General features: G+C 40.0%; 1 protein-coding gene across 2 annotated transcripts; it reads left to right on the forward strand.

Annotated features, from left to right (window-relative positions):
* The first annotated feature begins 29 nt into the window (after positions 1–29).
* Positions 30–25,370, forward strand: LOC129281733 (histone acetyltransferase KAT6A-like). Of its 2 annotated transcripts, XM_054917644.2 has the most exons (11): positions 30–438; positions 1,163–1,393; positions 2,220–2,313; positions 3,466–3,615; positions 4,698–4,782; positions 6,358–6,520; positions 7,207–7,371; positions 8,652–8,723; positions 17,093–17,332; positions 17,786–17,924; positions 18,397–25,370. In XM_054917644.2, the coding sequence occupies exons 1-11, from the start codon at positions 406–408 to the stop codon at positions 24,153–24,155; spliced, it is 7,131 nt and encodes a 2,376-aa protein (XP_054773619.2). In that variant the 5' UTR covers positions 30–405; the 3' UTR covers positions 24,156–25,370. The 2 variants fall into 2 exon arrangements, with proteins under 2 accessions (XP_054773619.2, XP_054773621.2); XM_054917646.2 differs by lacking the exon at positions 8,652–8,723.
* Positions 25,371–25,630: the final 260 nt, after the last annotated feature.

Consider the following 25,630-nt stretch of genomic DNA (forward strand, 5'->3'; position numbering starts at 1 on the left):
TCACAAAGCATCTTGTCCCTGACTTCTATGTTCTGATCCAATCAGATGCAAAGATTTCAGTAGCTTATAACAGTTCTCGGTGAAAATCACCATTGTTTGAAAGCTTCCCTGTTCTCCTAACTTGAGATTTGTTTAACCCGTCAATAGGAATCGAGGCAAGCCGAACAAACTGCTGTCGCCGAGGCAACGGCAACCGCCAGCACCAGTGCAGGACCATCCACCAGTGCGGGACCAGGGGCGGCGAAGGCTCCGGGACCTGGAGGACCCAATGCCCCGCCTCCCGTGAAGTCGCCTTGCATCATCGAGTTTGGAAGGTACGAGATCCAGACGTGGTACACCTCACCCTATCCTCAGGAGTACGCCCGGCTTCCCAAGCTGTACCTCTGCGAGTTTTGTCTCAAGTACATGAAGAGCAAAAGCATCCTTGTCAGGCATTTGGTAGGTATACATTGATCTTCTTTTGCCATTTGTTTCCAGGCATATGGGTATTGAGCATCAGCTTGAGCAATATACAGAATAGGTCATCGTCATCCTGTTTTTTTCTTCCAGTCACTTCTTCTTAAGTTATTACAGATGTACATGTAACAACTATGAGGCCGTGCTAGAGAGTCGGATATTGTGCTTCATGTTGAAAAAGTGCACACTTAAGTCACCAAGAACGCATATAGCATTTCCATTTATTTGAATGCAGGGTAAAGGAGCACTGTCGATTAAATGCCTTGCTCATGGGCATAGGTGCCGTGGCCAGGGATCAAACCCCGGACTTTCAAACGTCTTAACAGGCATCTTAGACACTCAGCCAAGGAACCTCAGCACCATTTCTTGGGAGCTAGATTCTTGGAAGTATTCATTGTCATGTACCAAAAGAACTTGGGCAATTTCACTAAAATGAATCTTTCATACGTACTATAAAACTTTTTTAGATAAAATATTTTCAGGAAGGTCTCCGGACTCTCTCATATAGAGAGAGGGCTGGATGTACTCAATTTGTTGATTGTTCTTGAATGGGGGTAAAATGGCAGAAGTCGTGCTCTGTCTGAAAAACTTGTTACACAAAGAAACTGCAAAGCACATTACATACAGAGATTATTGAGAACCCAGCAAGTGATCAAAATGGAGATTTAGTTAGCATCTACCTGACTTTTTATTTTCATCCATGCAGACCAAATGTGGTTGGTACCACCCGCCAGCGAACGAGATCTACCGCAAGGGCGACCTCTCTGTCTTTGAGGTGGACGGGAACATCAGTAAGATCTACTGTCAGAATCTCTGTCTCCTGGCCAAGCTGTTCCTGGACCACAAAACCTTGTACTACGATGTGGAGCCGTTCCTCTTCTACGTCCTCACCCTCAATGACAAGAAAGGCTGCCATCTTGTTGGCTACTTTTCCAAGGTTAGTTTGGCATCTTCGGTTAGATTTTTATGAAACAAATTCTGGTTTATTCAATAGTTACCATAGTAAAAAGTTCTTATCCAATCAAAACCATGGGAATTTGTTAGATCTGATAACTTGTCGGATGAAAAACGTTGATCAAACCTTCCCCAGGTGTGATTCGCTAACAATTGCTATCAATTCTTAGAAGCTTGAGGCCAGTCAAATCTTAGAAAATTGAATTTATCTCGTCTTGAGATTGATCTAAGATATCAATGATCATCTCCTTACACTAAATGACCAGAAAGGATGTCATCTTGTTCGCCAACTTTTCCAAGGCTAGTTTGGCATCAAGGATGATTCACTAATTACAACGGTCAATTCTTGGCAGCTTTAGGCCAGTCTTATCATAGAAAATTAGTTTTATCCCAAATGAGATCGATCTCGGATATTTATGATCACCTTCTTACCCTCAATAACATTGCCATCTTGTTGGCTAATTCTCCAAGGTTAATTTGGCATCGGGGGGTAGTTCATTTAACTATTAGGATTAATTCGTAGAAGTTCTATGTTCATAACATAAAGCTTACCGATTAATCGTTGGGTTGAATTCAACAATTGATCGCATTATTTTGTATGATGAATCGTAGCAGTCGGCCCCAATTTCCAATCATTTACACGATCTAGGGATTGGTTTTTCCCTTTTACATTCTGTTGCAAGAAACATAATGTTCATTAATTGTATGTTTGCAAACTTGCAAGACTTATGATTGATTTTGAGAAATAAATTTTACTTACATATGATTTTCTTTTCAACTATCTTCTCTGTCTCTATCTTTCTCTCTAGGAAAAGCACTGTCAACAAAGATACAACGTGTCCTGTATCATGACGCTACCTATGTACCAAAGGAAAGGCTACGGAAGGTTTCTGATCGACTTCAGTAAGTCTTGGGTTCCTTCTTTCCATTCCCTCCTACCAGGTGCCCATTTCATAGATGATGATGGTGATGGGTTCTTGTATAGCGCCGGTTTCCGCCTCAGCTGGGCGCTCATGGCGCTTGCTCATAAATAGGAAATATCTCACAAATTTTAATGTTTTCAAACAGGGCTAAGAATCATCATTCAGTTAAAATACTGTCCTAGTAATGCTACAATTGAGTCATTCTTGAGAGAGCTACAACCTTGATAACCTTGCTATTGGACAACTACCTTGTTAACAGGGCTTGACAGCCAATCCCAATCAATGTTTCCATGGTAGCTAACATAATGGCACAGTTACCGTATTTTTTAGTTTTTATGAAATGGGTCACAGGTGTCATGGGTCAACCAACTGTTGTGTCCTGTATATAAACCTTTAAAAGGTTAATTTTTAATCATGGCAGTGAGCACCTACATGTAGGTTGAGAGAAATGTTTTGATATTGTGGTAAAATGTTTGTAAATGCACAAATAAAGGTGTTGTGGTAAGTTTTTACATTGTTTCTACATGAGAAACCCTAGTGTCATTGTCCATCTGCACACCCTAAATCAGTTATATAAGGAGGAGAGACCAGTGGGTCACAGTGACTCTATTCGCTTTGACTTCCTATAGGTGATTGATGAGCCAGGACTAATTTTCTAAGTAGTATTTTAGGGCAAGGCTATAGTTTTATCAGGCAGATTTCTCTATTACAGTGCAAATGACAAAACATGAAAATGGCACACAACTTTTCAAGGCCACCAAGACGGCATTGAGGCCCATCATCAAGGCATCCAATGCCATCAATGGCCTTGGTGGCCATGGAAAGGCTCTAACTATCTGGTGATGCCAGTAGTGCCAAATTTAAAAATAAATGAGCAATTCCGTAAAATAGTCAACCTTTTTGTACATCCAACCCCCCTTTTTCTCAAGTTTTACTTCACTTTATAAACTCACCAAGTCATGATCAATTGAGAGCATTACAGGTTGTCAAAAGAACAAGAAATCATAGGCAGAAAATTTCATGAAGGTTGTCTTACATACATGTACATGGATACATGGGGCCTGACGTACATATTTTATGGAATTGCCCAAATTATAAAATTATACCACCACTTGCATGTTTTGTTTCCCAGGTTACCTGTTGTCAAGGAGAGAAGGGCAGACGGGAACCCCTGAGAAGCCCCTCTCAGATCTTGGCAAGGTCAGCTACTCGGCTTACTGGAGGAGTGTCATCCTGGAGTATCTTCATCGGAACAGGGACTCCAAGAAACTCACCATCAAAGGTTCGTCTTCCATTGGCATATTACTTGAGGCTGATTACGCCCTCGATACAGCCCAAATCGCCTCTCAAATTTTGGAATGCTTTGGGGCACCATCATTTCTGGAGTTGCCCAAAGATCTTCCTCAAACAATATTAATATTTATTCTACATATGGCAGAAAGATGGTTGTGCAAATAAAAGGACATTTCAAATGAAAGAAATAGCCCCCAAAATTCAGCAATCACCCCAATTTGAAGATGAAATAGCCATTGAAAATGAAAACTGTTTCCTTTTCTGTAATTTTAGTAATGATAAATGATGATATTTTACCTACATGTACCCAGGGTAGTCCCTTATTTCTGAAACTGCTCTTCCAGTGGCGCCTGCAGGATGACATTATCAACCTGCATTGAATTTTGTGACATTATGGGGAGAGAGTCGGAGATGACCTCATGGCAACCATAGCCATCTACAATGCACCCCAAATCTAAGAAAACTTGTAGATAATTTGTTAGATGGCATCCACATTCAATTGCGACAGATGCAGTAGAAAAGTGCTGTACTGAATTTCCAATCCACTGCATTGAAAGGGTAGTATGAATTGTGAGAACAGTTCAACCATTGAAATTTCTGTGCATTTTCAATTTTTCTTCAAGGTATCTAGAAAAAATGATTCTCTGTAAACGATTTATTTCGAATTGTTCTTTTATTAATTTTACACACAGAAAAAAGGAACCCTAGCTACAATGGTCAAGCCAACAGTTTGTGTGCAGTCCTATACATGCATATTAGTGTGCTCTCCATGTGAATGTCAGCATAACTAAGTCTTGTGATTATGATAGAAAACACCAATGCTCCGGTGTGCCATAAGCACCCCTTTCTCATAACTTTGAAACAGTTTCTTCCATAATCGAATGCCCATGGGAAGCACTTAACATAAATTCCAAACAGTAGGGATTAGTAAATGTGAAACTGTATAGAATAACATTAGAATGATAATTTAAAACAATTTGAAATAGTGGATGCATGGGATGGTTGCCATTTGCGTGCATTTCATTAACTCCATTTTCTACCATAATTGATCCTATCTGCTTTTGTTTGCAGCAATCAGCAGGTCTACGGGAATGTGTCCACACGACATAGCGGCTACCCTGACCAGCTTACGGATGATGAAAAGACAAGGAGACAAGTAAGATATACCTCATGAAAGCATACCTACTGTACATGGAAATATGATGTTCTAGTGGTTCTGACTCTCGTCTTGTAATCAGATATTCCTATGATTCGATCCCACTGCATTGATTTTCACTCCAGCTGACAAAATATTTTGAAATAAATTAATGTAGTTTCACACCTGGTACAGTGCATTAACTGAACTTTGCGATATAATTATATCTTAGCTAAAAACTGATCACAGTGAAGATCACCAACACAGATAAGAACATGTGGGACAGTGTATTATAAATGCTTGGAAAAAGACCAGACAATTTCATGCTTGTTTTGCTAATTTGTGAGCAATTACACAATATCTTCCAGAATTCCTTTGGCGCACATTCTTTATTTATACAGAATATGTGAAAGCTCATTTTGAAATTGTTGCCACAACTGGCATTTACCTTTAAATTAAATGTTATGTTTCCTACCGCTGTCAGTGATAATGTGATAATGGATGAATGAGCCAGGGGGCATCTTCTTAAATTCCAGTTGTAACGGAAATGACAAATTTACAGAGAATCAGCAAGCGACCAATGAAGCGTTTGTGTGTGTAAAATAAAGAGAATTACATGCTCAATTATCATAGTAAAAAAAAACAGTCTGTAATTGCTCAGTATATGGTACAAAAAGGCATAGCATTCTGTTTAATACTGCCTTACTTTGGCAAAAGGAAGCAAGTCACAAAAGTATCATTTGTTGTATAACAGCATTGTGTGTTCGTCATTTACATTGGCGTCAATGCAATTTAACAGCATATTTTCTTCAATATCTTTCCATAGAACGGTCATTTCTTCCCAAATCTTTGCCTGAACGTGCAACGAACAAAGGGTGTTTCAGAATCAACAATAACTCAAATTTGACTGATGTGTCCCTTGCCTCCTTTTGCAAAAGTTTGGCAGAATAGTTGACAAGTCTTTTCCCAAACTACGTGCTATGGATTTGGGTGATCATTAGTGAACACATTTTACACTCAGTGTTCATTCTTTCATGCCATTTGCTTCCTTAGATTATTTCAAACTTGTAAGCACCTTGAGCACCCTTACGATGTATATGTTTTGGTGCTTAATAAAAATTTATCTATTACAATCAAACTTACTCATTCTAGATCTTGGATGATGTGATAACTATTCCCCTTTGATTTGAAAGACTTTCTCTCGAATCATTGCTCACTATGACTGAAGTCTGGCTTAATTCTGATCCAATATCTAATTCAAACTCTGGGAAAAGTTGTTTGAACTATGGAAAAGCAATTATAACACTAATCTATATAAGTAGACATTCAATTTATCAGTATACTTGGCAATCAAATCATCTGTCTAAGAAAAATAACAAATATTTTACTTAACCATTAATGGGGAAAGAAAATAAAACATGAAAAAGGTAAACAAAATTCTTGAATTTTTGGCTTGCTATAATTTTAGCATGAGTTAGCCCATTGCCTACAGTACTTCAAACTGAACTTTAGAATGCAGGCACCCTGAATTACTAATGAAGTAATTATATACTATTATTAATTATTATTATTAATTTTTGTTACTATTTTTGTTAGGGTCGTACTGAGGATACGAAAGAAGCTGATATCCCGCCACCTGACCAAGCTCCAGCAGAGCAAGCACAAGAGGTTAGAACTGGACAACGACTCACTCCGTTGGTCACCCATAGCGGTCACCGGTCTGGCGGTCTTGGAGGAAGAGAGAGAGGCAAAGAGAGAGGTAAGGGTATTGTACTCCATACTCAAATTTACAACGCCTCCTTATAGGCCCAGGGGGCACAATGAATATGTTGTTTGCGATGCAAAATGTTTGCTTGTGGAAATAGTCCAGATTGGGACTTGTGCATAGAAACAATGTTGTTGGTGGTTTGGATTCAAGTTTGAGCATTCATGCCTGCAACCAGTTGTAGTTGTGCTAAGCCTATTTCGAGACCTACTGTACATGTACTTGTTGATCAATAGTTTCAATCAGGATATATGTCTCCAGACAACTGAAATCTCTCCTGATGGTGAACCAGTAAATTAAAGTAAAAAACAAACAAAATCATATAAGTGAAGTCAAGGGTACATGCTAGAGACAAAGAGACTTTCAAGAGAAATTTTGAAGGTTCAAATGGGCACCAACCACCTTATTGACAACACTGATTTTCAAGTAGAATAATGACTTTCTCGTTGCTGAATGTCACCTAGTAGATTACAAACATTCATGCATTTACATTATAGAGTTGTCTGCTGTGACCCAACAAGGGTGACCAAACATCGCAAGCATACAGCTTTTTCCTTTTTACCAAAACCTCTTTTAACTATGACATGATATATTTAATCATGCTTTGTTATTTTTGTATTTATTACTTAACTTTGTAAAATTCTAATGGAAATTAATAAATTAAAAATTCAAATGTAAAGGTCCAAAAGATGGGTGCACTGGTGAGCGACCTGGAGCGGGAGAGACGGCAAGGGTCCCTATCTCCGCGCATCTCTTCCCCGAACAAACTCACCGTCACCAGAGATGTCTTTGCCCGGGATGCTGCCGATGCCAGCCCCGTCAAGACCAAGATGAAGAAGAAAAAGGTAGGTTAGAAGTGCAGTGCGGTAGTATTGTATTGATAAGTTTTTTTTTTCATGATTAATCACATTGATCATTGGAAAAAAGAAGTGGTTTTCACAAAATGCTGAAGGAAAAGATTGAAAGAAAAAACTTTTGGGGAGGGGTGGAGGAACCCTTTGCTTATGCATGCCCCATACAGTGAAATACACTTCCTGAAGGCATCAAATTTGTATCTCTGTAGAATCCCTCAAAAATGTTCTAATCTTTCTATTCACTTCCTAATTCATTATGAGTCTTAATAATAATCGGCTAATAATAGCAGGGCCCACTGGGAGAACAGTTTTCGGAACTGAAGTGGCTACCCTGGGTAAATATACCTTTATTATTATTATTATTATTAGTCTTGAGCACTTAACGGATCTGGCGATTTATAAGTCACATGTGGCATTATTATTATTAAGATCTTTGTAACCACGAAGGGTATTACTTAAAAATCATATTATCTTGTATAAGTTTAACTATGTTTCACAGCATAGAATTCATCTTTGGCCTGAAAAAGACACATATCACAATTTGGGAAATTCTGTTAATATGTGCATTCAACCCTGCATTATCAGGATCTTCTTGAATCGGCCTATCCTTAATTTGTCTCGACTTTGTTTACCATATGAAGAGGTGACGTGCTTTCAAATAATAATGGCTCAAGTAATTCATAAAATATTAGTAATATGAGTCTTGGTAATTTGATTTAGAAATATATTCTGGTCATTATTTACGACATGGGTGATAAGGATTATATTTTGTGACAGTTTGAGAATGCCTCTAGCTCCACAATTTTATTCTCCTGAAGCATACTCTATGAGCCTAATGGGAAAAAGCACAGTATGAGTAAAAAGTAATAATAATGATAATAATGCATTCGCTTAATGCATGAAGCTGTTTCTATGCTATGCAAGAAAATGTGGTGTAGGGGCATTTTGCGCCAATACCACAAATAATTTGTCATAGCTCATAGAATCAGGGTTGCATTGGAATAGACCTAATATTGTACTGTTGTGATGTAAGCCCCAAAATCCTTTAATATGGTTGTTAATAAGTTCTTAAACCAGATGCACAAACCTACCGCTATCCTTGCTTATTTTGTCTGTGATCATGAATATAATTTGCTGATTTTTATTTTTGATGTATTTTCTTTATATCGATTTGTTCCTCATCTGCTTATTTCTCATTTTTTGTTTTAACCCCCCTTATCCCTCCCCGCATTACACATTAAACCATCCTGCCCCCCCCCCCCTAACAACAGACTACTTGCTTACTTTATCCAAATCCTATCAACTCGGAGGAATGCGATTGTCCTCCTCGACTTACTAACCAGGTGAGAGGATTCTCCTCAAATTGGCAATTACTATCTCTGCACTCTTTTTTTTATGGCTAATTTCAGTTATAGCTTTGCACCCATGCTTTCTTGCTGTCTAACTTCACCCCAATTCATATTCTCTAGACTTGCCACTGAAAGTGCTCTTTTAATTAACATCAAACTTCTGCATCTTCGATCAAAATGAGATTTTGAAAATGAACACCAGGGTTTATTTCATGAAGACTTGTTATAACAACAATGCTTATCAAATTAAATGATTTCAGTCGCTGTAAACTGCTATGGCAAATTTTGTTATCATAACAAGTTTTATGACACAGGGTCCCCGGGGGAGCATATCATTGAAGATTTTCATTGACTTGTTATAAAAGCTACTGCAAATCCTTGCATACAATTGGCTTACAGCAAACTGGTCAGTGAGAATCCTTGACAAAACTTTCATGAAACCATGCCCCGATGTATTTTGGGTGTTGAATCAAATTCTGATGGTCTGACTCCATACATCTTCACACATTTATTTTAATTTTATATTTTTCTCGTGATTTTTCTCATCACTTAATTTGGAGTTCTAGACTGCTAGTTTCAAAGACCTGTTTCTCTCCCTACATAACTGCAAATATAAACCAGTATTGACCGGTCAAAAAAACTCCCTGATATTTATCTTTTTAACCATGGTTTTCCCCAAGTTCCCATGCATGTGTCTGTCTTTCTATATATTCCTCTCTGCTTTTTTATATGCTGTATGATCATCGCACATTAATCAATTATTAAAAAGAAAGTTCCATCCACCATGCAAGAAAAGGTAGATTAGTTCTAACCACAAACATTGTAGTAGCTTTGACAAGCACCTCTCTTCTGAAATCAAATCTAGGCATTGATAGCATCACTGTTCCCATTAATTATCCCCCAAATCAATGAAAATTCAAAATATTATTTTTGTGTGTGTTGAACGACTGCTGAATGTCCATATACTTTCAAAGTGTCATGCTCGATTCTTATATAATGTACTGACGTGGTATCAACAAATAAAATTGCATACATTTAGACATCCAAAGTAGCCACAAAAGAAAAGCTTGATCTAAACGGTTTATCTCATTCCCCCCCCCCCTTGGGACAGGTTGTGAAGATGATGATATGGTTTCAAAATATAAAGTAGTAGTAGGAGGAGCAGAGTCTTAGTTGACATGGTATAGTAATTCTAAAATAAATTTCACCATCCATTCAATGTCTCAACCATCTTTTGACCTGTAGCTTCCCAACCTTAAATGGTTTCTAATGGGGCGTTGCGAGGAACTTACAACTAATCGCAATGTCACTTTTTTGGTTCCGAAATCAATCACGACTCTGCCGATTAATTGCAAACTCGCACATGATTGCTGGTTTGCTTCATGTAACAAGAATTGTAAATCAATATTGCTAAGTTACAATTGATATATCAATTGTATATTAGCAATATAAATTTGCAATTGATTGCAAATATTTTATTGTAACACCCCTGCAGACACTTTTTCGTGTCAATAACATGGATGGAAGAATGGGCTGTGACCTGCATACACCTGTGCTCAGTAGCCAACAATGCTTTGTTTTGGATATGCCTACCAATAATATGTGATATGTTTGATAATGTTGATAACATTAAGATCCATATCCCAATTGTAAAATATACTTATTATTTTACGGATTATGAGTTAACTGGCACCAATGCAGTTTGGGGCTTGTTTCTGTGTTTTTGTCTTACAAGGTTGGGTGGTTTTTGTCCAAAAGTTGGTTGAGACATAATTTGTATGAATGATGACATTTTTGTAAAGATCAAAGAATGATCTATACTTCATGGGAGGAGGATTTGTAGACAGGGTTTCCAGCCCATCAGGGAAATCAGGGAAAATTATTTTACTTTTTTCTAGTCAGGAAAAAATCAGGGAATTTGATTTTAAAAATACCTAAAATCAGGGGAAAATGCCTCAAATGAGGGAAAAGTCAGGGAATTTTGATCAGCCCAAAAGTCGAAAGCACGGTAGTCAGTCAGAATCTGTTATATTTTGTTGCATATCAGAACAACATCCATTAAATGACTGGTTATGGTGGTTCTACTTAGTTTTACATTATTGTTTTTATACTAAAAATGTAATTCACTGCAGCAACTTAAAAACATGCGAAACTGGGAATGGGTTTAAATAATTATCAGGGAATTTTTAAACTTCATCAGGGAAAAATTAGGGAATTGTGTTTTCTTGAAAAGCTGGGAACCCTGGTAGAGCCTTCATAAATCCAGGACATTTTATCTTTAGCTCTTCGTTAGTTGGCATCTTGTTTATAGATCAGTTCAAATTTATTTTATAGCACAAGTTCTTAGTCTGTAGTGGACAAGGTTATCAAATCATGTTTCATATTTCTTCTGGTGCCATTCAAGTCTAAAGAATCCTTCCTTTGAACATTTCATTTCACAATAAGCTTGACATAACAAGGAATCTTATTATATCACCCTTTGACTGTCTTGTCTTTATTATGATGGCCATTCTTTAAAGTTTTATCCTGATTATGAGGAATCCATTTTCCTTTCGTGGGATGCCACTTTCCAGACAAAAGTAGGGATTCCTACTTTTTCAGCATATTTTCAGTCAAAGTAAACACCCACTTATGTACACAAAAATGGGGAAAACAAATCTCTTTTTTTTTCTATTTAATTAATTCTAAATGGCACCCTTGTGTGTGTGTTTTCTTTACCTGAATGTTGTCCATTTATCTTGACAAATTGCTATCTCTGTCATCAAATCTTATAAAGATCCCTCTTGCCTATGAAACAGACAATCTGCCTCTCTGTTAGTTATGATAAACTCACATCTTCACATAGTTGTAACCATCGATGCTCACCTACAATTTCTTTGCATTTGTATCCTCTTTCTTACAATGAAGTGCCTTTTAATATCTTGAATTATACCAGGAATCACAAACATGAGATGCTTGCAGTGTGAAAGTTGATTATAACCAACAAAAAGTAGATTTGAATAAAAAGAGAAAAGTTTTTATTCTCTTTTGGAATGCAAAAATTGTGTACAATCTCATATCGTTCATGTATGGGAACTTCCTCTGGTTAAGGAATATAAGAATGAGCAAAGTGATTATCAGTCATTTTGAGGCCTGATTAAAATTTCTCAAATTTAGAAGCCATGTGTAATGTTACACACAGTTTTATCAAGTATCCCTCAGGTCTGAAAGGGGTCATGCAATGACAAGTGAATCCATGCATGCATGAGAGAAGTAATATGCTGTTGCTCTCGAAGTCATGTGTAATGTTACAGTTTAATAAAGTACCCTTCCGGTCCGAAGGGGTTCTGCATTGACAAATGGGTCCATGTATACATGAAAGAATTTATGTTCTTATATGCTACACAGTTCAAGGTTCATTCACGAGACAAGGCGGCTTCGTTTGATTGTCTACCTCCGGCCCTAACGAAGGAGGTGAGAGTGCATGGATTGTGTAAACACAACATCTACCTGCCGTGTTGAAGTCTGTGTAGTTGTATAGGATTGTTCTCATTAGACTAGTAGATGTGTGAATGTCTTGCATGTAAAGTACTATTGTTTGTAAATATACTTAGTGAGCTTTGTAAACCTTGGTGCGACAAAGCTCATCAACAGAGTTCAGCAACAAAACTCAACTACCGTTTTTTATACCATTTTACTTGTTTTTACACTACCTGGCAAACAGTGGATGACAGGTTCAAAGCCTGCTCGTTCCAAGAATCTTCTCAATTATTTTTTGTGATCGAACATACGATCTTATTCACTTGGTGCTAGCTAGAAATGAACATTTCACTGTTCAGGGGTCTGTTGCAGAAAGAGTTCCGTTTAACACAAGTAAAAAAATCAATCGCAAGTCCAAAATGCGCGCTGTTGATTGGTTGAAAATCAAGTTGCGCCTTATTTTTAGAGTTGTGATTGATTGCAACTCTTTCTGCAACGGGCCCCAGGTATGGTGAGACAAATCGCCCAACTTATATCAAGAAGTCAACATTATATATGCCATCTCTGGGAAAAAAAAGGGCTTTTGTCTGAAGGTGGGAAGAAAATATCATGACCTAATGAATTGCAGTATTTTTCTTCTCAAGAAATGATTACTTTATAAGAATTTATTTGGGTTATAGCTGTTCATGACTATGAGACAAAAATGTATCCCCTGCCAAGTTCTGCAATCGCTTTATTAACCCTTTCCACGCGTACTTCGCACCAATGCACACGGTGCTGTGCGAACTTCGCATTTCACACTCAACAAACAATGCATTGTTTCCCTCCCTGAAAATAATTCAGTACAGATGGGTTCATGGTCCAGCGCACAAAGAGTTAAGTGACCACATACAAATATCCCATTGACTGTACACAAAATGTTGCTGAACTTGGTGACCGAGGTTTGTTGTGCCTTGTTTGATAGTCAGTAGAAGTAGAAAGATTGTTTTAGATTTACTCCCTTGCTCCTTCATTTTTTGTTACTTGGTATAATTTTTTTAATTTCATGTATTCAGTGTATCCCAGAAAAAAAAAGAAACTGTATACAGAGATGGATATACAAGTATTAGAAAAGATCTTATTAAAAATTTGATACCTTTGGTGGAGAGTAAAATCTTTGCTTTGATTTGAGAACAAATGCTTTTGTGAATTATCATGCATGACAGATTACAAACGTACAAAGAACTATGGCATGAAAGAAGTGCTTTGAACAGAAATTCATGGATGAATCTAGGGATTTAGTGAAAGAAATATAAAAAACACAACTTTCACAGGGCTTTGTCTTTTTTTATACACATACTCGTAGGCCATTATGGTAGCAGAAATACATAGTGCAGATTAGATGAGTTGAATCTTTTCATTCATTTTGCAGCATTAGACCCCCTACCCTTCCCCCTCCCCCTCCCCTCTACACTAAAAAGCATCTATAGAGTACAATCTGCATTTCGAATCTCTTTGGACCACAAAGGTAAAAAAAATGCTACACTTTGGCATAATTGGACATAGAAGATATAAATAACACTGTCAAGTTATCCATATCCTGGTCCTAAGAGTAAAATGCTTTGACGTTTGGGTGATTATTTTATTACTGAAAGGTCTACTTATAAGAGACTCTACTGTACAGTTTCCCTTGACTTAGTTTACAAATCTCTATGATTTGTTCATAGCCGGATTATTTGATACACAGCTTAGGAAATAATTATTAGACCATATCACAAAGGGGCTTAGTTTAGGAAAGTGGTCCAGCAATTATTTCCCAAACTGTACTTGTATGTAGTTTTTAGTTTTAAATGCATGCCGTTTGTCATTTTCTATCCAGTAGTAAATAGTTTGAGAAGTACAGTGTATGTTATTGGAATGAGCATGAACTGGAGCTTTATTGTTAATGATGTAGCATTGACTGCCTTAGCACTTTATCTTTAGCTTTGTAAGAAAAAGTAAACAATTGCCAGATACACAAACCCATTACTCTATCAGGGTGGTGTTTCATAAAGCTGTTCATAAGTTAAAAGCGACTTTAAGAACGACTGGTGATCCTATCTAGTGGTAAATGATATTCACCATTAATGTTCATTGGTGATTATTTAGCGTGCAAGAAAGGTTCACCAGTCATTCTTAAAGTCGCTCTTTACTTATGAACAGCTTTATGAAACGGCCCCCAGAACACTTATCTTTAGCTTTATTAGAAAAGGAATACAATTACCCTATGCAAAATCGCAGTACTCTATTAGGGTGGGTGTTTCATAAAGCTGTTTGTGAAGTTACTCATTATATGCACGACTGGATCATGTTCTCAGGTGCTAGGTCAGCTACGTAGGGATATAGCACTTAGCACAAGAAAGGGTCACCAGTCATGAGAGTAAAGTTGTGCGTAAAATGATAATCATTTGTAAATAACGAACAGCTTTATCAAATTGTCCCAAGTTTCCATCTTCTCTTGTTTGTTTCAATATGGAATTGATAAATGATTGGAAAAAAGAACTAAAATGAAAATCTGTATTTCATTGTTTGAAGTATAATCTAATCTAAAATAAAAAATACTCTAAAAAGTGCCCAAGTGATTGTGGGCCCGGCAGCCACTGTGCAGCACCAGATCGACGTTGCTCTATCCCTCAAATCGTTGAATGCCAAACAGGGTAGCAGCAACTCCCTCCTCTTAACATCTTCATCAAAATCATTGACGTAAATTAGATTAAGACTGACTTCAAAGTTGACAATACAGGGAGAAAATGCGTAGATGCATTGGTTATAGATTTGATCCTGCCATAGCACCATTGTCCTTAGGCAATAGGCAGTACATCAGTCCATGGTTGGTTAGTCAATACATGTGATCTACCCAACCTTCTGTGGTTGATCTCTATAAAGAACCTGTGCAATCTATTGAGTTGCTTCTTTCCTTTCTCTCTCTCTCTCTTTTCTCTACCTTTTTCTTTCTCTGCTAGTAGTGAATGTTGTAATAGATTGGCTCAGTGTTTTTACTTGACAAATTCTCAAACAGCTTATGCCTGCTTAAAAAAATATATGATTTACAATATGGCTGTAGCTTATGTAGTCCTATTAAATAGATGCACTCTTATTGCGTTATTAGTGTTCAGATATTTACATCATAGAGCTTCGTCTGTTAGCAAGTATCATAACAAGTAGCTTGCATTAGTGGAAACCACAGTTGCTGTAGGGGGGGATTTGATTTTTGATTTGCACAAGCCTAATAAAGATAAACGTTGAATGCACCAAATTTTCTTGATAAGGTGAGGGCAAGATATGACTTGAAGGTTACATCATGTCCTCTCTTCACAGTACTCTTTTCACCTTTTTCTTTCTCTTCGTTTTTTAATTTTTATCTATCACTTTAGAAGATCATGGGGGGATCAGTTGCTCCCATGCAACACCCCTATTGCACCATACATGTGCATTAACTTTTGTACCACAGTTCAATGCATTTAAAAAAAGATATATTGTTCTTTTGCTCACATGACTATAGTATAAATCTGTATTGAATATTTATAATATATACATTATATGAATAAAACTTGTTTTGTCGGTGCAAGAATGCCCGTAGCAAAATATTTTTGCGCACCTCATCAGTGCAGAAACGCCCTTACGCAATACCCTTATGCATGTGTGCTTCTAAGGGCTTTTTGGTGGGCATGTAATGTACGAAAGCCGTAACATTAAGGGCGGTCTTGCATTAACATGACAAATTCTGCTTGTTGCTTGCTCATCATTGTAATTGGATACCACTTTTTTGAAACTGAAGTATTTTTGCAAATCCCAGCTTGCTTCCAAAAAGAAAGAACAAAGTATCTAATTTGCAATTAATACATTTGAAGTTCTTGCATTTCATGAAATATCCTTTCTGTGATTGCCTCTGGCAAATTTCATTTCAGCCAATCAGATGCAAGGATTTCAGTAATAACAGTTTCAGTGAATAACTTGGGGAAACTGTTTTCTGAAATGCTTCCCCAAGATGAATATTCTCATCCATTCAAATGCAATGATTCCGTCAGCTTTGTACAGTTTTATATTTATTGACGTTTTAGTAAAGCAGTGAAAACAGACTCCTCGGGGGCGGTCTCACAAAGAGGTGTAATTGATCAATCGCAACTTAAGGAAACCTGCAACACCTACCAACATCTACAGTTTATGTTCAAAGTCCTTAGTAGATCAATGTCTTGATGGAGCAGCGTGCTTCTCTGTTTCCAAAGGGACATTAGGTACACTTACACTTCCTATATAGTTGAGATTGATTGGACCAATCACAACTCTTTGAAGGACAGGGTCCAGCAGAAGCATCTGCCCCTCCTGATGTGAAACTACCACTTGGTCAAATCCTTTGTCTATTAAAATGCCTCTTTGCCCCTCATAGTTTAATCAATTGTTTTTCGTTTGAAATCACTCTATCTATAAAAAGAAAACTTTGTTCAACTTCTATGTTCAATTTCGTAAATTTTTCAGTTTGTCTGATTTTGAATTTTATTTCATCAAATAACCTTGTAGTCTGTCAATAATGCGAACTTGTCCTTGTAACAAACAGTTTAACAGTTGATTTGTAAAGTTGATTTGTGCCAACAATTGCTCATACCGACTTATGCAATTAATTGTAAAACTTAACCCTCTGAGTGATTACTAACATTTGAGTAAGAGCCCATATGCTAGACCACAATGGTTATGAGATGAAATGGGGAAATAGACAAATAATTCCTATTAATCATTATAAAAAAATGTTGGTGGACCAAATGATTGCTGAACTACAAGGTCATCAGACTATCAATCAGTAAGCTTTATCTTACAGGGTGGAGATGGTGAAGGTCAACAGCTGTACACCCATGCTAACAGCTATGTCCTTTCTTTTGTGATGTCACTAGGTCCACACAAGACAGAAGAAGGTTCGGAAGCGGAGACGGAAGATCCCGGTCCTCCAGTCCGTGGCCGACGAACCGCTGATGAAGAAGAAGAAGCCGGCTGCTGCCTTGGATTCTGATTCCGACGGTGGACAACCCAAGCTCTTCATCGCAGAGGAACCCAGTCACGCAAAGACCATGCCAGTAAGGACAGGACCCAAGAAGAAACTCAAGTCACCTCTGAAGAACAAGAAGAATTCAAAGGTAGGAATGATTAAAATGGCTTAGGGCTGTTTCCTGGTGGGTGTTTCGTAAAGCTATTCGTAAGTTCAGAGTGACTTTATGAACGACTGGTAATTCTTTCTCACCAGATTTTCATTCATGTTGATTTGGTTCCTAAGAAAGGGTCACCAGTCATTTGTAAACTTGAAGACCTTTATGAGACATCCACCTTGAGTTGTTTGTAAAGTTACTTTTGGCCATACAAAAGACTGTAGTATGACAAAACCCCTCAGTTCTTATGGATGATTTGATCCCATTATAATGTTACCTCATCGCAGGTGTCATCCATTCCCCAGAGCAGAATGTTCTATATTCACTAATGCTATTAACTTTCCACCAGAAAAGGGTCACAGTCATTCAGTTCGCTTTTTGCCTCCCAGGTAAAGGTGACGCTGAACAAGTAACAATAATAACTGATTTTGTTTTGCCCTTCAGGTCAAACGAGGTCCAGGACATGGTAACAAGAAGCTGACCAAATCCAAGCTGAAGTTAACCGGCAAGGGACTAAAGTCCAAAGGTGCAGCGAAGAACAAACTGTCATCAGTGGGTGGCAAAGGAGCAAAGAAAGGATCGGGTAAGTCCGCCAGTTCCGTCAGCATCGTTTTGCTCTGAGCCAATCAGATGCAAGGATCTTGGTAGCTTATTACAAAAGTGAAAATCACTATTTGTTCATGAAATGCTCCCGAGACGTACCACAAATATTAAAGCATGTTATGATTGTTTAAGCTTCAAACCAAGGAGACTATGGTGTCTTACATGTAAGTGTTGTACTTCATAATAGTTTAGGTAATAGAGCAGAAGTCTTTTGTTGATAGACCTGGGGCAGAGAGTGTTGATTACAGATTTTATGAACTTGGGCCCTGTATCACTAAGGTTCATGATCGATTCCACATGTTAAAGTTATGTTTATTCCTCAATGGTCAGCCTTTCAATCATTGGTTATTGTTGTTAAAGAATTAATCATAGATCTTTGCTGCAAGTACAAGTTTTATTGAGTATAGATTTAAATTACAGCTAATTGTTGTTTTTTGTATTTTTCTTTACAGGAAAGGGCGGAAAGGGCAAGCTTGCACTGAAATCAAAGCTTGGTCCGGTGATAAATGGTGACTTTAGCAGCTCTGACAGTGACTTTGAGCCACCCAAGCCCCCACCCAGGATTGGCCGGCCACCCAAAGTAAAAGCTCCCATCCAACCACCGGTCACCTCATCCACCAAGGCTTCAGCCAAGAGTACCGGGTCTACTCCTGGCACATCTACTACCAGAGGGCGTCCAAAAAACGGAGAGCCCGCTACCCCCATAGAGCAAAGGCGAGGGTGGCCTAGGGGGCTTCAGCGGGCGAAACAACAAGAAGACGGGCCACCAATAGTGAAGAAGCGCAGGAGGAGGAGAAAACGTGTTCCGCTTTGGGAGAGGAAGAAGAAGACAAAGCCAAAACCGAAGCCGAAGCCTCTGAGCCCACCGCCACCATCACTCCAAGCAGCTGTGCCACATAGTGCAACACCTTCAAGCACCCTGAGTGCCAAACCATTACCCCTTGGGCCTGTGCTCGATTCAGACGACACCACGTCATCGTCGGATGAAGAAGACTTTGCCAGGCTCCTTAGACTCACCAAGCCGGTGGTCAGACCAAAGAAAAAAGTGCCACCTAAACTGGTCAAGACTAAACCATTGACAGTAGCAATAGATTTTAGCACCAGTACCACAGACAGTGACAGTGATACCGATCTTGAAATCAGGACCAAAGACCTTGAGAGAATTGCCTCTAAGAACTTTTCTGTCGCAAATGCAAAGAATGCAAAACCAGTTGTGGCAAGTGTTAGTCCAAAGACAGCCAAAGATGTTGCTCCTGCAACTGAATCAAATCCACAGAGAACTCAAAGTAGTGAGGCTTGTATAAATGGCCTTAACTGCTCAAGCAGTAGTAGCAGCTCTGACAGCAGTAGTGACAGTGATGACAATGCGATATCTAAAGCCACTGCTGAGGAGTCTACAAAGACTGGTGACACACAATGGAATAATGGTACTACAGTTAGCAAAAGTGACGAGAAATCTGTAAAGCCTAAAGACATTGATGAAGATTCAGATGCCGAAATGGAAGTGGACGAGGAAGAAATTGAGAAAGGAAGGGAGGCAGACACAGAATTGAGCAGTGATGATGAGCGATGCGTAAACAGTGATGATGAGGATAGTGAGGATAATACTGAAAACACCATACAACAGGACGTTCCTACAGACCTTAGCATGAAATCTGTTGATCAAACCAATGCTCAGACTCTTTCTAAGGAGATAGAACATGTAAGACCCTCAGGGGATGCCCTTAGTGAACTTGCGAGCGAAGACAGTGATGATAAAACTGAAAATGATGAAATTCTTGATAATCACAGTACTGATATTAGATTGGAACCAGAGGTGGAAAGCACCGTCAGGCCCATTTCTAAAATACCGGAAGATAGCAGCTGTACCAGATCTAGGCTCTCATTCACATCGTCATCATCATCCTCATCTTCATCATCGTCTGAAGACGAGAAGGAGGAAGGAAATGAGAGAGTTGAGGAGCTGAGAGAGCATTTATCTGCCGAGGATGACGATCACCAGGATAGCGAGCCTGAAGGTGATGCTCCTCCTACCCTTGCAGAGGTTGAATCTCCTGTAACTAGTCCTCAAGTACATTCAAGTCCATTCTTACAGCCCTATGATGAAAAAACACAGGACAGTCCTTCTAGACATGAGGACAGTTTATTGACTGAAGACAAGGGTGAGAACTTGATGTCCACTGACAGGAAAGAAACACTTGAGGATGATGACGAAGAAGAGCAGTTACATGATATTCTGTCGCCACACACTCCAGATCAAAGCAGGGAGAACGTAGAGGAATTGAAAGAACATAGTTTCAGTAGCCACAGTGATCATAGCACTGAAGCTTCTGAAGAGAACAGACCAGAAGAAGATCAGTTTGACAGCGCAGGACATCCTGTGGTGGATAATAGAGAGATGGATGAGTTTCAGGAGCCAAAAATTCTTGAGCCAACTGAGGCAGAGGATATGGAGACTGCTGAGGCCATTGAATCCATCATGGAAATCGATCCTCAAGAAAGGAGGTCTCCAGAGTGCATGGCTGATAGTGATGACCATGAGCAAACATACCAGCCCAATTCCGAATCGGATTTCCCGAATTTCAGTGGCAGTGATACCCAGGAGATCAGGTCCAGGAATAGCTGTAGTGACATGGATATGCTTGGAATGAATGACCAACCGATGGTGCCACCAGCATCAGCAGAGGCACCTGCTATTGATGTGGCTTCTGTGATGGACACCCCTCAGTCACTTGACACATCACCAATGTGCATGAATACTGGTTTGTCTTCTGTAGAAGGATCCAACAGTGTGGAGAACCAGGAAGTTGTAGAGCGATCCATGATGGATATCCCCAGCACCATGCCTACACCACAGTCGATGGAACCTGTGCCTGTATTAGATACCATTCCACCTTTAGACACCACTCAAAGCATGGATAGTACTCAACAGATGATGGACACTGTACCTGGGATCATGGACTCTGCGCCTCAGATGATGCCGGTGCAACCGCCCACTGTGGAGCAGCAACCACAATCTGTTATCAATTCTACCCCTCCCCAAATAGACTCTCACGTAGTACACCAACCATGTATGGATACAAATGTTCACCTTGAAACACAGCAGCACCTAGATGCACCACAAGCACCTCCGGCCGACCAGCAGCAACCGCAGATGTTGGGCCCTCAGGGACAGATGCAGCAGCAAATGCACCATTCCGGAATATCTTCTTGTCAAAATAACTTACAGACTTCTATGGGTGGCAACCCCCATGAGAATATGCAGTCAATGGGCATGCCAGAATATGGACGTTCTGGTGAGATGACTCAACATGGCATGCAGATGGGTTACCAGTCTTGCAGCAACCCTGTGAGGAGGTACGGGAACTGTATGGAAATAGCTGATCATCATGGTCTTGACCAGGCAGAGATGATGCCCAACCCTGGTATGACAGGAGTAAGAGGAATGGGGAATCTAGGAAGCCCTCAGATGCACCATAATCTCAATAGTCCACATGGAGACATTTGCAGTACTAACATTGGTCCTCAGCAAGCACCACCTCCACAGCAGCAACAACAGCAACAGCCACAACAAGGTTACAGCCCCAAGCAATCTAGTCCACCAGGAAGACCTGGTATGGGTCAGCCAGTGCCAAGCATCAGCCCACAAATGAATTCCCTCAATAGTCCTCAGCTGGGAAAAATGAATAGTCCACACCAGATCAATAATCTGCAGAGTCCGCAGGTTTGCAGCCCAGCGATGGGTGCACCAATGTGCAGTCCAGCGATGACCAACAATAATCCACTCTGCAGTCCCAGTTTAAACAACACCCAGGTATGCAGCCCAGTTATGAATGTTTCTGCATGTAGCCCTGCACTGAACAATAATAATCAGGTGTGCAGCCCAGTTTACACCCAGTCCTGCAGTCCTGCTCGTAGCACCGGTCCAGCCTGTAGCCCTGCCATGACTTATCCACCGGTCAAGAGTCCAGTGATTACCTCCGCAACTTCATGCAGTCCGCAGATGCATAACGCACCTGTGTGCAGCCCTCAAATGCGCAGTCCACAGGTGTGTTCTCCGATGGGACAGCCTGGAGCCGGATGTGTCATGAAGCCCCCACTTGGATCACCCACTGGACACAATGGCAACAATTCAAATAATAATGTTATGTTTGGACCAGGAGGCCAGCAGTCACAGAACAAGAGAGGTTCTACAAGCAGCCTTGCTGCACTCCAGCAGCTGACAAATGAAATTTTACCAAACAAGCCACTTACAGTCCCACGATCACCCAAGCCTACAGCTAATCTGACACCTCCCCAGAATCCAACACCACCACCAGTGCCAACACCCCCAGTTCAGAATGCTCAAGTGCATATGCCAAGGAATGTCACTCCGCCAGTTTCTCAATCTCATAGACAGACTCCTCAACGCAGAGTTTCTATGGCTGCTGTGGATCATGTACAGCAGCAGCCACAACAACAACAACACTCTGTTATGAAGCCAGGAGGTGTCCCACAGCCTGTAGTTGATCGCAGACTTTCACAGCAGGGAGCAGATCACATTACCCGTCATGGACCTGAAATTATGAATCAACATAGAGCTGATATGCAAAAACAGCATGGCATTGACACCATGCATGGTTCAACTGGTATGCAGCATCAAGTGGTTCAACAACAGCAGCAGCAACATCAGCAGCAGCAACAGCAGCAGCAGCAACAGCAGCATCAGCAGCAACAACAGCAACATCATCAACAACAGCAACAACATCACCAGCAACAGCAGCAGCATCAACAACAGCAGCAGCAGCAACAACAACAGCAGCAGCAACAACAGCAACACAGACAAGAAATAATGCAACAGCAGAGGCAAAATGTTCATTCTCAGCAAAGGCAAGATGTAGTAACTCCTCACAGACATCGGCATGACTCCATGACTTCTCACTTGCAGGACACCAACATGCCAAGCCATATGCAGCAGGAGCAGCCTATGTTACAGCATCATCAGGACAACTTGGCCAGTAACATGAGGCCAGAGATGATGAACCCTCACATTCACAACCCCATGATGACTCGCAGACCTGACAGTGTGGGACCTCACATAGCTGACAATCGGAGAGACACTTCCACACCACACGGAACAGATGCTATGGCCCAGCACATGCAAGTACAGGAAATGAGAAGAGAAACAGCGACACCCCATCGGCAAGATACCATGGCCCATAACATGCAGGAAGCATTGACTGCACATCGTCAAGAGAACATGACACCACATCTGCAAGACCCGATGGCTGGCCAGAGATTAGACACCGCCACTCCTCATCGGGAAGATGCCATGACGCCTCACATTATAGACAACATGGCGTCACAAAGACATGATGCTATGACAAGGCAGGCTTCAATGACACCACATCTTCAAGAGACTGTAACGCAACCAAGGCAAGACACAAGAACTCCTCATCGTCAGGGTACCTTTGGTCAGCAACGTCAAGACACCATGACCCCTCGTAGGCAAGAATCTACATCTGTGTCAAGACATGAAGCAATAGTTCAGCACGGCCAGAGCGGATCATCATCCTTGAGGCATGAAAGACGTGCAATGCAACAGCAACAACGTGCAGCTGCAGCTGCTGCAGCAGCTGCCGCAGCGGAACAGCTTCATCAACCACAGATGCCCCAACAGCAGACACATCCTAATCAAATGAATCCAGCTATTTCTCTCCACCATCAGCAGCAGCAACAGCCGCAACAACAGCAGCAACAGCATTACGGTCAACACCTTCCGCATCATCTCCAGCAGCAGATCGGCGGTGCCCAGCCACCCTCTGCAGCTGCGGCTGCTGCTGCAGCGATGCATGGCATGCATCCTAGCAATTACAAAGCCTACAGCCACTTCCAAGGCCACCCGACTCACAACCCGGCCAGCCCACATCCAAACATGGTGCCGGCCGTCCAGCAGCACTGCAATGCCACGCGTCCTTACAATTACTTTGGCCAGTACCCGTCATCTCCTCGACACCCTTCTGGACCGATGAATGGCTACATGCAGGCACGGATGATGTCCAACAGCTACCATCCGAGTGGCACTCCAGGCTTTATGGAACAACCAAGCATGCATATGCAAATGGAGATGGCTCACATGGCTCGCCAGCAGCACAACCAGTCCGGGATGTATCCCAACTACCCTCGCTTCATGAAACCGTCCATGGGAAGCCAATCCGTCATGAGAAGGTGATACTAACCAATGTTTCATTCTAACTTTCTGCAGAAATCAAAACCACAATTAAATCATTCTCCGTGCTCGTCTCACTCAATCCCAGTCACACATACTCTTCAATTAATAGGAAATTCCATATACAGTGCGTCCCACAAAAAAAGAAACCCATTTTCCTGGAAAGATTTTACAAGTAATAATTATGTTTTTACTATAGATTTGACACCTACGGTAAGAGTGGAATCTCGTCTTAATTTGAGACCAACAGCTTAGCCAGTCGTTCATGCATGGCAGATTACAAACAATAACAATATTCAGGCATATCAAAACGGTTTCCGCTGAGATTCTCATGTGTGAATCTGAATCCAATCTCATTTGAGAGATCAGTGAGAGAAACTTAAAAAAGAATACAAAATAAATGCTAATGAGCCAATTGTTGAATACGCACGGTCATCATATCAGGAACCATTCTTGTCTAATTTTTCTGTGCAACCTGGTTTAGACATTAAAATTGCAAATTCTTCATCAGTGCTCTTCTCGTATAAGGTGTCAAAATATGGAGAAATAATTAAATATTGTGATGATGTAAATGAAGTATAAAAATACATTTGCCTTTGAAGAAGAAAGCCATGGGAGTCCTGGTTTCCTGTTTTTCTGGGACACACTGTCTGTGGAGACAAATTGATATTGAAGTCTTTGTTTTATTTTTCTTACATTTTATTGTCTCTCGTTGCAATCAGAAGAGTCCTGCTTGTTACGCTGCTTGTGAGGATAAACTTTTAATACATGCAGTTTTTCTTGTACTTTTGGGCTCGCAGAATGGAAAAGATCATTGTGTAATATTACTTAAATTCTATCTGCGTGCCGTGTTTTTCCTATGGAATTCTCAGATTTCCTATTGGAGGGTTATGTTTGAAAGAATCCATAATGTCACTATGAATCTGTATGGCGTAGCCAGAAGAATCTCTCCTTTCAACTGCATAATAACAATTCCCCAACAAATCTCATTGACAGACTTAATATAATAGACTTAATGTTCTCCCTCACATTGTACATGTTTATACAGTCCAGTATCCAACTTCTTTTGTTTTCAGTAGTGTATCAAAGTTTGGTTATTCTATTATAGCTTTTCTCAGGTATCCATAAGATGAGTGTATTTGTCTGTGATTTCTGTACGTTCAATATCAATCATCAGTGTACATGAATCTGAATCTGTATTTTATTCACTATTAAGATTACTGGTAACAGCGTTGTCTCTTGTATTTTTGTAGTTTCACGACTAATCATATTTATTTTTAATGTGTTTTGCTACAAAGGCCATCAATCGTATTGCAAATGAAGTTTCCAATTTTTGGATCTCTATTGCCGCTGTGTAATGACAAAGTATGTACGTAGGACCCTTTGGCCCGAATTCACAAAGGTGGTTTTGAAAACCCACTGTTGAATCCATGGTTTATGCAGATTTCCTGTATAAATTACGTTTAATTTAGCGCGTA

This window comes from Lytechinus pictus, chromosome 18 (assembly GCF_037042905.1).
Source record: "Lytechinus pictus isolate F3 Inbred chromosome 18, Lp3.0, whole genome shotgun sequence".
Taxonomy (NCBI): domain Eukaryota; kingdom Metazoa; phylum Echinodermata; class Echinoidea; order Temnopleuroida; family Toxopneustidae; genus Lytechinus; species Lytechinus pictus.